This window comes from Boleophthalmus pectinirostris, unplaced genomic scaffold, assembly GCF_026225935.1.
Source record: "Boleophthalmus pectinirostris isolate CB_2022bp ecotype Guang Dong unplaced genomic scaffold, ASM2622593v1 HiC_scaffold_2, whole genome shotgun sequence".
NCBI classification, from domain to species: Eukaryota; Metazoa; Chordata; class Actinopteri; order Gobiiformes; family Gobiidae; genus Boleophthalmus; species Boleophthalmus pectinirostris.
In genome coordinates, this window is record NW_026571152.1 from 16,870,324 (window position 1) to 16,887,661 (window position 17,338).

The window sequence follows — 17,338 nt, forward strand, 5'->3', positions numbered from 1 at the left end:
AACATGTAAGATGGACCAACAGAAAAGACATACATTTTCTTATGGACTAAATAATGAATTTTCAGACTTTTAGGCCAAAAACAAATTTTTGTCTTAAGTAGGTCAAAGTTCAAATTCAGAGGGAATTTCAAAGACCATGAGCATTTATTTTATTTTTATTTTTTTGTGCAGCTGACTATAGCAGTTCATATACAATACTGATATTGTGGTCTTGGTCAAGACACTTCACCCAGGTTGTCTGGTCCAAGATTGGGAATTTGGAGTTTATGAAATCAATCAACAACTAAATATTCACATTGAAAGAATTTGTTTCAAACTGAAAAATTATGTTCCTTGTAACTCATTTTATTTGGAAGTGTTAAGCAAAAAGTCTGACAGTTTGTAATTTCCTGTTGTTAACTGTAAGAAGTGGATTGTGTCTGTGGAGCAAAGGGTGATCCACTGAATGAAGGAGTTTTTCCAAGAAGGCATAATTATTTACACATTTTTACAGTTCTGTTGAACAGGATATAAGTTGTGTTTTTGTTGTTGTTGTTGCTGTTTTTTTAACCTTTTACCTATTTACAAGATTTTTTGGCGAACGCTGTCTGTATGTCACAGATTGATCATATGGTTTAGATGATGACATTTAAAGGTAAAATATGTAAATTTCACTGGCATGATTCCATGGAAAAAGAAAAGTTTAAACACTTCTTTGGAACATTATCCATGGATATAGATATGTTTTATGCCATACTGCGAAAAATTATAGCCAAATGAACAACATTTCCAGGGAAATAAGCAGAAGGAGCTCCTCTTCCCGGCAAAATAAGAGTCAGGTTTGTGGAGATGTAATCCTGCATATTGTAAACATATTGTACTATGCACTAAGCATGTTTTTCATTGCAATAAAAACAACCAAAATTAAATCCCACCTCCACAGCTGACTGTGAAGATTAGGAAAATACACATATCACACATATCTGAGTTCAGGAATTCAGAGTCCAATGTTTTTGACAGAATTTCCTTGTTAAAATTCATACCAAGTTATGTTTATTCCCTTTTTCCGTGTTGGAGGTTGGATCTTAGCACTTAAGCAAAACTTAAGCAAACTTATAGCTAAAATAAAGTTGAATCTGTGTTGACAAAGATGACACAAATAGTTGCTGGATATTACATTGTTAGTATAATTGATTAGGGGATTTTTTTTTTTGTATGTTAACCATTTCTGTTAACCCTCACATGCTACAAATGCTTTGGTACCTTAAATAAACCAGCATTACAATGGTTATCAGTAAAAGTTATATTTGATTTGAACATGGGTCTAGTTTATAATATGAAAATCTCACATACTGTCTTTTTGATATGTGTTAACACCTCTTTCTCTTCAGTTTCATTTTTTTTGTGCTGTTCCTGCTCCCTAATTCTCCTCACACACACAAGAACACTTCTTGGATGTCTCTACCAAAACTCCTCTCTTACTGTAACAATTTTCATGCATTATTTAGCCCCTTTTTTCAGAAACGTTCCTCTTGACATTTCTCGGACGGGAACAGCAGCCAGGAACCGAACCAGCCAACTTTTCAAAAACACATGATGTTGCATAATAGATGTGATTTCACACAGATGTTGCCATTGCTGGATGGGGGTCATAAAAATGCTGATTCAGACTTTCACTGCACAGATTTTATGGGAGGTTTAACGTCATGGCGGCACGTCTGGGGGTCAAAAACAAGCACACCTCCGGAACAGCACATAGGATTACTGCACTAGGATTCCCGTCATTCTTGTGAGTCATGCTGGGATGGTGATAATTAGTGGAATTCCAGGTTCCCGCCCGGAGTCTGGAGCAGTAACCTGATAGCGATTTCAAGACAGGGGTCAAGCAGGTCACAGACACATCATTCACTTTCTGTGTAAGTACAAAGAGCGTAATCAGTGGGTTTGAAACGGTTTTGACACTGTTGCACATACAGCACTGATTAATGATTGGCTGTGGATTTTAGGGAAGTCAGCAGCATACTGTTTCTGACATTTGGGGCAACAATGGTTCAGTGGTTAGGTGGTTAGAGCAGTGTTCCCCCAACCCTAAGGTCAGAGGATTGATCCATGCTCTGACCAAGTTCTGTCATTGTGTCCTTAGGCAAGACACCTCAACCACATTGCCGAATATGAAAGTGGTCGGTGTGCAAATGTTTGGTGGTGTTCGGAGTGACCGATGGCTCAGATTCTTCAGCCTCACTTCCATCATTCTGTGGCTACAACAGTATCTTACCATCACTGACTGTGGAATGAACGAATAATGAGAGGCTTTGGCAGCTTGTACAGAGCATTACAAGTGTAAGGCATGCTAGAACACTTTTCTAGACTAGGGTCCATATTTGACCTGTATGCTAATCATGTGTCCGATAAGTGGTTTATGCATACTCACTGTAATTAAGCCATTTTATTTTTAAAAATGTTGTATTTTTGTCCAGTGTATTATGCTCTATCCCAACTCAGTCTCTGACAGTGAGGATTAGGAAAGTAGTGATATTTCCACCAATGCATATTTTTTACTGGAGCTTATATTTGCACTTTTTACATTACCAATGAGAGGCCTACAACATGCCCTCTCCTTGGTAATGTCTTGCAAAAAATATTTTGTTTTCAATTTAAGTTTTCATTACTTAGTTTTGTACAAGCATAACATAATATAATATTAACAGATTTAATTTTCAGATCTCCTTTTTAAAGGTACATCTGAAAGAAGACTGAAATATGAACTGTTGGAGGAACTGTATGTATGATTTCCGACCTCCCCTGAATATGATATAAATATATAGAATACACACTTCTTCAATATTTCATGAATAAGTAGTCAGGACATCACAGATTTCTGCAGAGTCAATAAGTGAAAATAATGCAGGACCAATGAGCTCCTTCCTTTCACTGTGTCACTGAGATGAACAAACCTGATTGTACACTCTGGAGACACAGTGGAGGGCGTGGGGACCACACAGATATTAATCTGAATTAACAGTACAGAGATATTCTGGATTAGCCAGGCAACAGATACACGGTTGCCTGGTTCAATGCTGAAATTCAGTTAATTTAAACCTAACATGAATTGTCTGATCTGAATTGTCACTACCTACACCCCAGCACCTGCAGCCAGTCGTTATCCGGGGCTAGTGGAGCCTCTGCAGCTCAGGGAGTGAACTCTGGAGGCTCTGAGCTTTAACATGAGACATGGTCTGTCCATATACTTAGAATGAGACAAACATGTTTATGTCCTCTATCTGCTGGTTAATGCACTGGTAACACAAGCTCACATTCTAACATTTTAAAAAGTCACTTTTGTTAATTTCTTACATAGAGAAACTATTTTAAAAAATTATTGATTGTATACAATATTGTGACTAATCTCAGTATGACAATATTATCCATTATCCAAGATTGCTTGGCCTCATTAAAGTGCGTGCTGCAATACCTCTGTGATGGTCTGGGTTCTTCTGAAGGTGAGTCATGTGCTCCCAGAAGTCATGTGACCCACTGACACCCCCAGGAATTATTCAAGACAGGACACTTTCAGAGAAAGAGCGAGAGCGAGTAGAGAGAGATGGGAGTGAGAGATGGAGGAAGGTAGTAAAAGTATGGTAAAAGAAGGAAAGAGAAAGTCCAAATGGGAGAGAGGCCATCTTTCCATGGACATGGCTGGCTTGGGTCACTTGGTCCAGGGGCAGAGCTCTGCTTCATGAGACACTGACGTCAAACACACATAATAGTTTGTTTTCTTAAAGGGCTCGTATTACACTAGTTTCTGAACATATCTGGAGTTGTGTTTTGTTTCATTCACACATGTTTATTTAACACATGCATTTTAGGGCTGAGTACTTCTATCAACTTCTTCTTGTCTCCACCTTGTGATGTCATATGGTAATACAGTAAGCACTCCACTGTGTTTTTAAATTCCATACACCTTCACTAGAATCATTTGAATAATTGGCACTGCGGGAGCTCCATTGTCATTGTCCCTTATGTCAGCTGTCATTCAATATAAGCGTGTCACTCACTTTGCTCGCCCTCTGACCTCTCATACTTCTGGTCCTTGTTGTTGCCCCTTGTCTCCAGGTAGTCAAAAGATCTAGTCTTGTCTGTAAGTTGCACTTTTGTGTGGCACAATTTGGTATTTCTAAACATTAAATATTAAACATTAGTGCCTGCGTGTTCCCAGCTCCGAGATGTTTGTAGCCATGCTGAGTGGATGGTGGTGCGTAAACTTTGATGCAAAAAAATATAATTACAAAAAAAAATAAATAAATAAATAGAATTGAATTAACCTGCAATAGTATCTTGGATAAATTAGCTAATCTTTATATATCAAGTGCCATGGAGATCCCACCTGCGGTCTTGCCCTTTTTCTTAACCATGTAAATGATGAGCAACAAATTTGATGGAACCTACACCAGAAAAGTTACACAATGCCCCTTTAAACCTTGCCTCTGGCTATCTTATTCTACAACAAACTTCCATGTCTTAGTAAAGGTCCTGAGCATATCTCAGGTGGCATTATTTGTCAATTATATTTTGTATTAGTTGAGATAAAAATAGGTTCCCCACCAACAGCTGTGTCACATGTGCACGGATCAACAGGAAACAGCTGTTGCTAACATGCTAGCTTGTTTTGTAAAGCATTTTGGCTCAACATATAAGTCACACTAACATTAAAATACTTTATCACAAGATCAAATCGCTTTTCAAGAGTAATTATAATTCTATGTTTATATTTTTTGCTGTGGTGATTTTTCTCCTTAGCTTAAAGTGAAACCACAGACACAGTGAGCTAAGAAATGTAGCTCACTAAATAAGCCATCTTTAAGAACCTCTTACAAATGCTCAAAAACATGGTGTTAATGCTTATTTATGTCTAACAAATACTAAGACATACTTTTTTCCTCTTTTGTAATTTGGGTCTTTCTGTTCTCCTCTTTTCACCAGGTAACGTTGCTTTATTTGTGGATGCCAAGCATTACAGTACTGTAAAAGTGTTTCCGGTGTCAAACTCCACTTAAAATACTTCTGCTAAAAATAACCTCAATTCATTCCAGATGTTCCTGACAAAGTCAAGTAATTTCCAAAACCGAAAAATTTACACATTCCAAAACAATTCACAATATTGCTGGTTACTAACACTTCCCACAAACTGCCAACATGTGTGTGTTGACGTCAAACTCCAACATTCTCTATTGTCCCTTCCCATGAAATATATTAAAGGAAAATCCGCAATTGTCAAAACTATAATTTCTATTTGCTGAAAGACCCAAGTGTTCCCTATATTTCAACACAAAATAGCATTTTAGAGGTTCTGTACCTGTTTTTTTAATTTCAAACAGAACTAGATCATTTTAACTAGTTGCCTTTGGTCCAGAATTATTCCTCACACCTTATGCAGTCTGACCATCCTTATGCACCTCGATGATTTTATAAGTTCTTTTCACAACTCTCAGAGACCAGTTCTGGTGCTACAGCTGCCCTGGGGCAGACTGATGTGGCATAATTCTGCTGTGGCTCAGTGCTTATAGCTTTTTGCCCACAAACCTAAAGGTTTGAGGTTTGATTCCAGCTTTGAGCAGTGTTTACTTTTGTCGTGCCTTCTGGCAAGATTTCATTGAATCTGAGAATAAGTGACTGATGATAGTGGTCAGAGGGACTGATGGCACAGATTGGCAGTCTCACTTCTGTCAGTCTGCTCCAGGGTAGCTGTGGTTACATAAGTATCTTAAATAATGAATAATTACTTCAGTGTGGCAGTGACTGCAGTTGCATGCACTCCAAAATGTGATTTTATGGACATTTAAGATTATTTAAATGACAAAATGGCACCAGTGTGTTTGGGAGGCCAGCATTATTCTGTATTTTGTTCCTGTTCCTTTGTTGGTATATGACCGTCAAACGCTTCTGGATTTGTGGTCGGCTGCCCACAATGTTATGAACTTTGAAAAGGAAGGCCAACATAGCAATCAGCCCACATTCTAAAGTGGAGTCCCAGCCGGATTACCTGCTCAGTGTCCAGGCTCCACCTTTGCGCAGCAGGTGCTGTACGTGTCGCAGAAAGTGCAGCAAGTGACTAGTTAGGCTAAAGGCTACTTTGGAACCCTGTCCTCCGACTTTCCTCTTCGGAAAATAAAACTTTTATTCTTAGAGACTTCTTCACATCCCGGGGATTGAACTTCTTTTGCGTGACTGAAACCCAGGGCCATGGGAAGAGGAATTGGGTTGGGGATGCTGATGAGAGGTGCTCTGATAAATAAAAGACAGCCGTAGTGCGCAATATAAACACCACACAATTTATTTCATGAAGGCCTAATGCTGAACTAGATACTGTGATGTATACACATAATGCCTCTAAACACATACACATAATAATCACTTGAAATGCTGCTTATTTCAATTAAAATGTTTGACATCCCCTTACAGCTGGTAGCCTATTGTAAATGAGGTCCATAAGAACATCTACATGGAACAAGCATCAACAGAAACCTGCATTAACGTTACTCTCAGAGGGCAGGCAAGAACACACAATAATCTCATTCTCTCAACTGATGACAAAAACAACATCAGGTTTATAGTTGAAAAGAAACATCTGAAACAGTAGTCAATAAGATAATTACACTGCTGCTCAGTGACAGCTGACAGCAAGCATTTCACCTCCTAGCATTTACCTAGGAGGTGAAATGGAGACCTGCAGCACTCCAAAAATGAATTGATGCTTACGCATCACCAATACAAAATCTCCCATGAGCGCATTCATGTCAATAATGTACATAATGTCTTTGTGTACATGCATCAGTGACAGATGCATGAGTCTCTTCTATGTCCTAGTGGACCTTAACCATGTTTTTAAGGTTTAAACTGGAAAGTGATCGCTCCGACGAGGCCACTGATATTGGTAGACACAGACACAATTGTATGAGTTTCTCAACCTCAGTAAACAGTGCCTTTGTCTGTGGATGGAGATGGCATAGATGTCCTGCTACATCTTTGACCATGGTGCACTGATACTCCTTGGTGACACTGTTCAGCATTTTCAGCTGTAGATCAAGACAGCAATCGTCCACATTCATGGGAACGGTTTCCAACTCAATTGTTCCTCCTTGTCTCTGAAACTAAAACCACAGCCTTGTAAAACTCAAGTTTCCAAGAACCTGTCAGTGCGCTGTAAAAGAGTGCTTCAGGCTCTGAGGTTTGCCTAAATTGTGCCGGGATTCTGCTCACTCGAGTTTCGACCATTTTCAGATCCATTTTGGATGAATGTTCTTGCACCTTCTGGAACATCTACATAACATTTGCGTCATTTCAATGGGCCACAATTCTTTCTTTTAGTACATTTGCACACTCAAGTGTGCCAAGTGCACTTGCATTGGAGTCCTGCAGCTTCCGTGCCACAGCCTTGCAGGACGCGTGGTAAGAGAGCAGGCCAAAGAAAGTTCTGCCTTTACACACTTGCTTCCACAGCCTGATTATCTTCTCTCTGCTGACACCCCTTGTTGTTGTGTCATCTTTTAACAAAGTCATTGTGGCCAGCAGAGTGTTGTAAAAGGTACATGCACCTGATGGCGATTGCCAGCACACACCAACTTGGGCACAGGTCAAAAATGTTCACCACAACCTTGTCGCAACTACTGAACAGCAATTCAAAAAGCTGTTTGCTCTTTAGCGACTCTCGTATCACAGCAGCTACAGAACGCACAAAGTTCAAGGTTCTGGCCACAAGGCTGACTTTGCTTTTGACCTCTTGGAGAACCAAATCCAGTGTGTGGCTCTTGCAGTGAGCGGACATGGAGTGAGGGGACAATTCTTTCAGACAGGACTCCAAAAAACAGCCAGACATGTTGCCTGTGCCATTAAAACAATATGCTGCAAGTCTTTCAATTGGAATGTTCAGTTGCAAAAACATATCCTTAATGCAAGAAAATTGTTTATTCGGTAGGGTCACAGGCATTGTAAAACCCCAGAAAGAAGCAGTGCGTTTCCAGGCTACTGTCAGCAAACTGACATGAGAACATGTTGAACAGGTGCTTAGTCCATAAAACATCATTCAGAAGAATAAGCTATAATGTGCCTCTGAACTGCATGCGTGAACTGTTGTATAATCTCATTCTGTATTGTGTTGGACATCCAATTGTCTTGTCTCATAAACCACTCTCTCGGAAGGTGATATGTACACTCAAGCATATATTCATAGAGTATCCCATCACATGTAGTGTCCCCTCTTAATGGTATCCCATTAAGAGGGGACACTACATGTGGTGGTAGCAATGGTATTGCTGCCCAAAAAAACTTCTGAACAATAGTTCCAAAAGGTGACGAGCAGCCACCTGTCATTTGAAAACAGCATCAGATAAAAGTGTGTTAATAGATGTACTTTCCAATGCAGCAAGTTTCTGAATGGAGTCTGTGTGCAGTTTAGATTTTTCATGTGTCATTCTGCACAACAGTTATCAGCACTGATGAGTCTTTCTTTTTTCTTTGGTTCTCATGCAAGAAAAACACACAGGGCACGGTCAGTCTCTGGAACATAGTGAAGCCACTTCCACCTCTTAAAACAGATTGGTGAAATTTAGTCGAGCACTTTAGACTTTAGACCACCAAGCTCTGTTACAGTTTAAATGCCTATCGATTTAAGCTCTCGAGGCAGAAGTGGAGTAACAAGTAACATTTTGAAAGTGTATTGGTTTTATTGTATGGTTTGACCAGTTAAGCATGTAAAGCAACAACATGTGTATGTTAGATTTGCATCAGAATACCTACATTAGATGATTGAATAGTTTGGATTTAATGTTTGATCTTATCGCTATAATTTTCATTACATCACATTTTATTTTGTTTCCATGAGTACAAAACAACATAACTTTGTTTAGAAAGGCATTGTATAAATAAAATATCACTATATTATAATAGGAAATTCACACTGTAGCCTATGATATTAGTGTTAAATATGATATATTTAATTTTATTTAATATGAAGATTTCAGTGTTTCTAGTAGTTTCTTTCTCTTTTTTAGTGGGAGCCTTATTTGACAGAAGATGTAGGCCTGTTGAAATGAGCTACCTCTACCTAAATTCATCTAAATGAGTAAATAGTGGTGATGCTACAGAGGGAGGTTAATTATTTGATGGCTAATTTGTCGATATGTGCTACCTTTAGTCAGAGAACTATTTCATAGCATAATATGACTGTCGAAATGAACTACCTATGCATATTCATATAAATGAGTTGAAATGTAACATAATTAAGGTATAAAGTATGATCACCATGTGCAAACAGCATCAAACCTGCTGTCTCTAATCAAAAGAAATATGTTGTAAAACTGGGGAGGTTAGCTTTATTGGATTTATGCAACTGTAAACATAAGGTAGCTTATTTCAACGGTGTAGCGTGAATCGATAGACGGCACTGACAATTTCGACTGCTGGTAGCTCATTTTGATGGGGCAGCCCATTTCTACAGATGCCATATATTTAACCTATCCACTGCTGCTCATTTTTCTGCTGCACTTACTGTTAACATTGAGCTGATGATTGTTGTTGATATCAAGGCTTTATCCTCTAGTTTCATTCAGTTTGCCAGACAGTGTTACAGTCTGTGGCTCCACTAAATCCAGGTCACCCAGAACTAAACTCAAGCCCTGGCTAAATGAGTCTATGCACGCTGCCAGACACAAATGCAAACAAGCCGAGCACAAATGGATAAAAGATAAATTGGAAGTGTTGTGGTCAATTCTAAGAAAGAGCTCTTTATCAGAGCACTGTAAAAACTGAAAGAGGCATGTACTTCTCTAATGTTTTCACAACCCTTGTGTACTTTTTAAGACCATTAACTCTATTTTAAATGTGCAGCAGCCTATATGTTTGGAACCCTCACCAGAGACATGTGTACAGTTTCTTCCTTTTTTTTTTTTTTTTTTTTTTTGTCAATAAGGTTGAAAGCTTTAGAGCACTTTTTATGGCTCCATCCCATGACCCTTCTGTGCATGTTTTAAGTCCTGCTAGTTTTGAGTGGTTTGAGCCTGAGACTCTTCCTCAGCTTAAGAATATTGCTGCTCACATGAAGGCTACAGGTATGATCCGCTACCTTCTCGTCTGTTTAAAGAGGTTTTTGACTCCTTGGCTTCTGCAGTGCATAACATTGTAAACAACAGTTTATCTACCAGTGTTGTTCCTACACATTTTAAACAGGCTGTGGTGAATCCTCTGATAAAGAAACCTGGCCTTGAGTCATCTGTGCTGTCAAATTTCAGACATATTTCTAAGCTTCCTTTTCTCTCAAAAATATTGGAGAAAATAGTTTTTATTCAACTGAAATCAGTTTAAGATGAGCACAATATTTTAGAAACTTATCAGTCTGGATTTAAGAGTCTACACAGCACAGAATCTGCCCTCCTGTGTGTTTTAATGACATATTTGTTTCTACTAATGCTGGTGATTCTGTTGTTCTCATACTGTTGGATCAGACAGCTGCATTCAACACAGTGGACCACGAGATTCTTCACTCCTGGTTGGAGCACTGGGTGGGGTGGTCCAGCCCTGCTATGGTTTACATCATACCTGACTGACGGTGTTACCCTAGGATCAATACTAGGGCCTTTGCTTTTTACCCTTTATATGCTCCCTCTGGGCACCATTTTGAGGAAGCATGGCATCGCATTCCACTGTTACGTTGATGACAGCCAGATCTATCTGCCATTAAAGAAAGAGGATCCACAGTTTGACGAGACCACTTTTAGACTGTATCAGTGACATAAAATCTTGGATGTTCTTTCTGCACTTTAATCAGGAAAAATGTCAAGTTATGGTTTTTGGCCCTAGCTCTTCAAATTCCTCTTTTCCTGCAGAACTGGGTTCATTAAATAATTTAGTGAAGCCAGTTGTTTCAAACTTATGTGTGAAAATAGAACCTGATTTAAAATGTGATCAGCAAATGCATTCATACATCCATTTCATTCATACATTCATTTTTCAGATTGGATTATCATAATGCACTTGGTGTCAGCCAAACTGCACTTTGCCATTTGCAACAGGTCCAAAACTCAGCAACTCGACTTTTAACTGGAACCCGGAAATAGGCGAGCATCTCACCTATGTTAGCCTCTTTCCAATGGCTCCCAGTGTGCTTTAGAGTTGAGTTCAAAATTCTTTTATTTACCTTTAAGTGTTTGCACAGCCTAGCACCCTCCTACCTCACTGACCTGATCCACCCTTATGCCCCCTCTCGCACTCTCAGGTCAGCTCCAGCTTGCCGTCCCAAAGACTAAACGCAACCCACAGGGGGACCGTGCATTTTTTGTTGCTGACCCATGGCTGTGGGACAAGTTGCCATTAGAGATTAGACAGGAGGAGTGCCTGTTTTTATATTACTCTTAAAACGCACCTTTTTCACTGGCTTGTAACAAGTGAGATGTACATTTCTTGTGGTTGAGTATCTTATTGTTTATTCTATGTTTTTAGTAGTTGTATTGTGACTTTGACTGCAATTGTCTTTGTCTGTTCTATGTTTGTGTACAGCACTTTAGCCAGCTGTAAAGTTTATGGAAGTGCTTTATAAATAAAGTTGGCATGGTATGGTATCCAATGTGAGTAATCTGAAAGACATGGTGATTTTACTGTTTACATTTCATGTTAAAAGTCTTGCAACTCTAAACATCAGATGATAATCAGATTTTTAGTGAGCATGTAACCGAACCCAGTGTAATGCAAAATCATTTTTTTTAGTTTTCAACCATGTTATAACATTGTTCACAAAAACATGCCTGAAGCTGTTTTAAATGTCATCTGCACATTTTAGTGATCTTTACTGGGCCCTATTCAAACCCTCCTTATGTTAGCTGAAAGATTCTGTCCAATGCTCAGCCTGCAAGCCTGCATCACCCATGCTCCCACATGACAATTAATATACAAAATATACAATGCACAAAAAACTGTACACAGCAACTAGACAACCTAATGCAAAGTGTAGTAGTTCCATTAGTGGGATGCACACTGATTGTGGTTGGATAGCGCAGTGAAGGGGGAGGGACTGAGAGCGTCAAAAACTAAAGTGAAACTTATAAAATATGTTAATACATTGATTATTATTATTTTTATTTTTTTGGCAAATAAAGCATTTTCAGAACAATAAAAGAAAACATGGTAATCTAAATGTTACAGTGTTAGCAGTAAAACTCTCCTAGAATACGCCAAGTAAAATACCACCAAAAACAAAACATTTTATCTATCTAAACACATTTCTTTTTGTTGTTTTTTTTTTTTTTGCACCAAACAAAAGTAAAACCCAACTTCTTTACTATCTGCTTGCACTGTGTTCCCACTCTCTAAAGCTTTGCTGATGCTGCAGTGGACATGCATGGAGCCACTGTTTGGCTTGGCCCCATGTGAGTGACGTGAGCCGGTCTGAGGAGGCCGGGCTCAGGGGGGTCTGCTCTGACAGGAAACCTCTCACACTAATCCTGTCACTTACTGTAACTGTGTTTCTCTGCTGTGGGCCTGGGACTGCTCGTGCACGCTTCTAACACCATCCTCAGACTCACGTGCACACACATACTGCACACTCTCACATCATACTCAAAGTCACATACTAACATGCACGGTCATAACACTCATACATGTTCACATGCACGCTCATAACATGCACAATCTCACGTGTACACTCATACTGCACCCTCAGACTCACGTGCATGCTCATGCCACACACTTAGACTCACGTGCATGCGTAACACATGCATGTCAGTTTCTACACCTAAATCCAGTTTGTTTAAACCTAAAATGTCTCTCTCTGATCTGAATCATTAATCAGTGCTACTGCCGCTTCTACAGCTTATTGAGTGACGTCTGGAGGTTCTGATCTTTCACATAGGCATAACCTGTTCATATACTGACAATGAGAACTTCTCGAACCTCTAAATGCAACCCAGGTTCAGTTTGATTGAAAGAGTAATTCTTCTTGATGTAAAGTGTAATATATATACACACACACACACACACACACATATATATATATATACACACACACACACACACACACATATATACACACACACACACACACACACACATGACACACAGTTCATAGGTGTCTGCCTTTAACTGATTACAGTTTAAACACAAAGCAATAAGAGCATTATATAGGGGATGATGTCGTCGACTATTCACAAGAAGATGACGTCACCACTCAGACCACAGATTCTGTGCTGTAGTGCTTGCTATGGAACTCTTCTTCTCCACAACTGTCAGTATCATGCTTCATCCTTCCCTCACTTGTGTACAAGACCCTGAGATACTTGATCTCCTCCCCTTGAGGCAGGACATGCACCTTTTTCCGATCAAGAACCATGGCCTCGGATTTAGAGGAACTGATTTTCATCCCAGCCCCTTTTCCCATTGGATGCAAAGCACTGGCTTGGTTTGATGAAGCCATCAGGGCAACATCATCTGTAAACAGCAGAGATGAGATCTCTGGAAAATCTGCCCTTAAAGACAATGACCAGAACCGTTGACAAAGGGTAGCCCTGGCAGAGTCCAACATGCACTGGGAGCAGATCTGACTTACTGCAGAGAACACGGCTCCTGCTCCAGACAGCCCTGAGTAAAGGACCCCAGACCCCATACTCCCAGAGCACTCCCCACAGACACCACGAGGGATACAGTCAAGCACCTTCTCCAGATTGACAAAGCACATCTGGACTGGGTAAATACGCATCCTCTTATAATTTCACAATTGTATGGAAGTATCAAGGGTGAATTATTTATGTATTACTGTATCATTTCCTTAGAACTCTTATCAATGCATCTACAATTCCTCTGTATTCTTGTGCGGGTAAATGCTTTGGGTCAGCAGTGACTCATCATAAAAATAATAATTACAAATAAATATGTAAATACATAATAAACACATTTCTGGCCTATTTTGCACACTTTGTTGTGTCCCTGGGCAAGACACTTTTTCCACATTGTCCAAAGTAATTACAAAACAGCTGGGCTGGTTGTGACAGGAAAGGCATCTGTTGTTTAAAAAAAAAAAATCACTTCACTTCACTTTCACTTCAGATCACTGTCAACTTTAATTGAAAGGCAAAGAAAATGAGTTGATTATTCTTATTATTATTTGCATAGTAATAGCATTTGTAAGGGTTGCAATGTTTACAATTTTATTTTATGAAGAAAAAAGTCAAAAAATAATAACAATTTCAGTCAAGCATTTTACCTGCAAAATCTCTAATTTCGCTAACCTCTGCACTCACTTTTGCTGTCCTACAGTTGTACTTTGTCCAAAAAATAATAATAAAAAAAAAAGAAATCTATCTTGAAAATGTGCCAATATTTACCCATGAGGACAGGAAGAACCATATAAGGAGCATGTGGGTAATCCTCATTCAGTTACAAAGGTTAGTGCACAGTTCATACAAGTGTTTTGGAGAAGTTTGTATTTTCATTGGATATGATGAAATCCGGTATATTTGTCATCATGTCCTCAGCAGTTTGGTGGGGGGAGGGGGGAGAGTGGCGGGTGAGTGACTGAGGTGAGGGGAGAGAAAGGGGGAGGGGGGTAGTGAGGGGTGAGTAAGGGATGAGTCAACTTCTCTGCTGTATAAGAGATACCCTGATGATGGAGAGTCCAGTGATACTCCGACAACAGCCAAGGTAAGGCCCACTCACTCTGTACTACTGCTATTACTTCAGATAATACTATGTGTACTATAGAACACACTGTTTACTACTTGTACTACAGATCACACTATATTTACTACTTGTACTACAGACCACACTATATTTACTACTTGTACTATAGACCACACTATATTTACTACTTACTACAACTATATGTTTACTACACTATAGACCACACTATATTTACTACTTGTACTATAGACCACACTATACTACTTGTACTGTACCACACTATATTTACTTATACTATAGACTACACTATGTTTACTACTACTACAGACCACACTATATTTACTTGTACTAGACCACACTATATTTACTACTTGTACTGTAGACCACACTATATTTACTACTTGTACTACTGTAGACCACACTATATTTACTACTTGTACTATAGACCACACTATGTTTACTACTTGTACTGTAGACCACACTATATTTACTACTTGTACTGTAGACCACACTATATTTATTACTTATACTATAGAACACACTACGTTTACTACGTGTACTATAGACCACACTATGTTTACTACTTGTACTATAGACCACACTATATTTACAACTTGTACTACATTGAGCCGTTTTCATAATTTTAGTGGTAATATGTGTGTAAATACGTTTTATTATACTATGTTATGTATTCATCATTATTCTTGTCAATAAATAGTATGGGGGTTAGCCTGAGATGCTAGAATAGTAGCAATAGCTAAAAGAAATTAGATAAACCTGTAGCATTGGAGGTACTACTCCTATTTCCATTTCCTGACGGTAACAGCAGGCCTATATTAGGTCACTATATCTCTTGGCTCTTTGTACCATTGGCACTCTGGAGTTTTCACAGGTGTGTGGATGTCCAATATTTACTCCTAAGCACAAATAAAAGATCACAGTATAAAATGGCTCCTACATTGGTGACAGCTGTAAATTAACCTGGTCTCCTCTTGTCCTGTAGCCTCTTCAGTTATCATCAGTCATCGCAGCACCTGTCCAGATACGAGCCATGTACATGCCACCCCTGTCGCTCCTGCTGCTCCTATCGCTCCTGCCACAGTGGTCCTGGGTGCGAGCCGCATCACTGCCAACGGAGATGGTCTGGATGAAGAACAAAGTCCACATTATGGCCGAACAACTGGTGCGCAAAATCAGCACCAACATCAGTGTAAGAAAAAGATCCATACAAGTATTTCATACAAAATTGTACAAAAGTTTTAGGGACTGGAATTTTTAATTGTGTACTGAATTCATACACATCATAATTAGCCTTACAGCTTGATTGCTTTGCCTTGAATGTTCTGTAGTATTGGCATTTAAAGAGCCTATATTACGGATTTTTTAAAAATCTATGATATAATGTTATGTCCTCATCTCAAACATACCTGTACTTGTGCTGTTTCATTTGCACATCTTAGGCACACAAATCTTGCATATTTAGGCTGAGTTTTCTCTCAAACTCAAATATACATGCAACATACCTAGCGTGATGTCACTGCAAAGTATCATTAGTACTTTCTTTAATATTAATATTAATATTTGGTTTTATACCATTTCTGATAAAGCTCAAATTCATTCTAAAATCAGGATATGTGATTAAAAAATATATATTTTTGTATTGTTCAATTGAGTATGTAGAGTCAGTACTTGTTTTCGTATCTATTAGTGTCTGATTTTTAATGCTTTTGCCGTTTTCCCATCAGATCCCGCCAAACCTGTCCAAAAGCGCACCATCGGGGGAATACTGCGTCTGCTCCGTGGTCCAGTACCTGAACATCTCTTCTGGGCTTATCTCCAACAACTTCTCCTATGCCCTGGAACTCAAGGGGGAGATGGCCAGTCTGAGCAGCTTCGTGGACCAGGTCAAACAGTGCCACTGCAGCAGTAGACCCGTGAAAGCGGTTCCCAAGGAGCTACTGAAGCTTCAGCAGCCACGGCCGGTGTTTTTCTACAGCGTCACCCTGAGTACTTTCCATCTGGTTAAGGAGTACCTGAAAAAACTGCAGCTGAATTTGAACCACCTAGATAAGTGCACATAGAATATTCTTTATTAATATTATTATTATTATTTATTTTTTTTTAGATTTAAATGTTATTATAAATATTATTACATTATTTATTTATTTTTTCAAGATTTGCATCCACCCCTACAAAAAAGAAAAGTATATTTATATTAAATATATCGTGCAGTCATTTTGACAATGACAACTATTTAAATTACTATATTGATTAGTGGATTAGTTAACGAACAGTAAAAGTAAAAAATGTGTTATTTATTTGCACTGGTAAAAATGTCGTGTACAGCCTACTTGATACTTGATTTGTTTAAAACATGCATTTTATATATATATATATATATATATATATATATATATATATATATATATATATATATATACCTATTTATGTTATGTTATGCATGTATTTATTTATATTAAGTGTAGATATACACTGCTATATTTTGTTGTTATATAGCAGTGGTGTTTTTTTAATGGTTTTAGTCATTTTTGCAGCTCATTCTTAACATAACATTATTTAGCATTTTGTTTTGTATTTTTTAATTTTGAAAAAACAAACAATAGTTATATAGTTTCTTTAAAAAAAAAAAAAAAAAAAAAAAGTACTTTGTGCATTTACAAAAAAGTGCACATTTCTAAAA

General features: G+C 38.5%; 1 protein-coding gene across 1 annotated transcript; it reads left to right on the plus strand.

Annotated features, from left to right (window-relative positions):
• The first annotated feature begins 14,482 nt into the window (after positions 1–14,482).
• On the plus strand, positions 14,483–17,011 carry LOC129409508 (uncharacterized). Its single transcript, XM_055155851.1, has 4 exons — positions 14,483–14,524; positions 14,611–14,658; positions 15,641–15,847; positions 16,383–17,011. Exons 1-4 carry the CDS (start codon positions 14,483–14,485, stop codon positions 16,716–16,718), a joined length of 633 nt encoding a protein of 210 aa, XP_055011826.1. The 3' UTR covers positions 16,719–17,011.
• Positions 17,012–17,338: the final 327 nt, after the last annotated feature.

Coding starts and splice junctions, on each gene's coding strand:
- LOC129409508 (XM_055155851.1), top strand. CDS start 14,483: ATGTCCTCAGCAGTTTGGTGGGGGGAGGGGGGAGAGTGGCGG. Junction 14,659..15,640: donor ATACTCCGACAACAGCCAAG/GTAAGGCCCACT, acceptor CTTGTCCTGTAG/CCTCTTCAGTTATCATCAGT. Junction 15,848..16,382: donor AAATCAGCACCAACATCAGT/GTAAGAAAAAGA, acceptor TTTTCCCATCAG/ATCCCGCCAAACCTGTCCAA.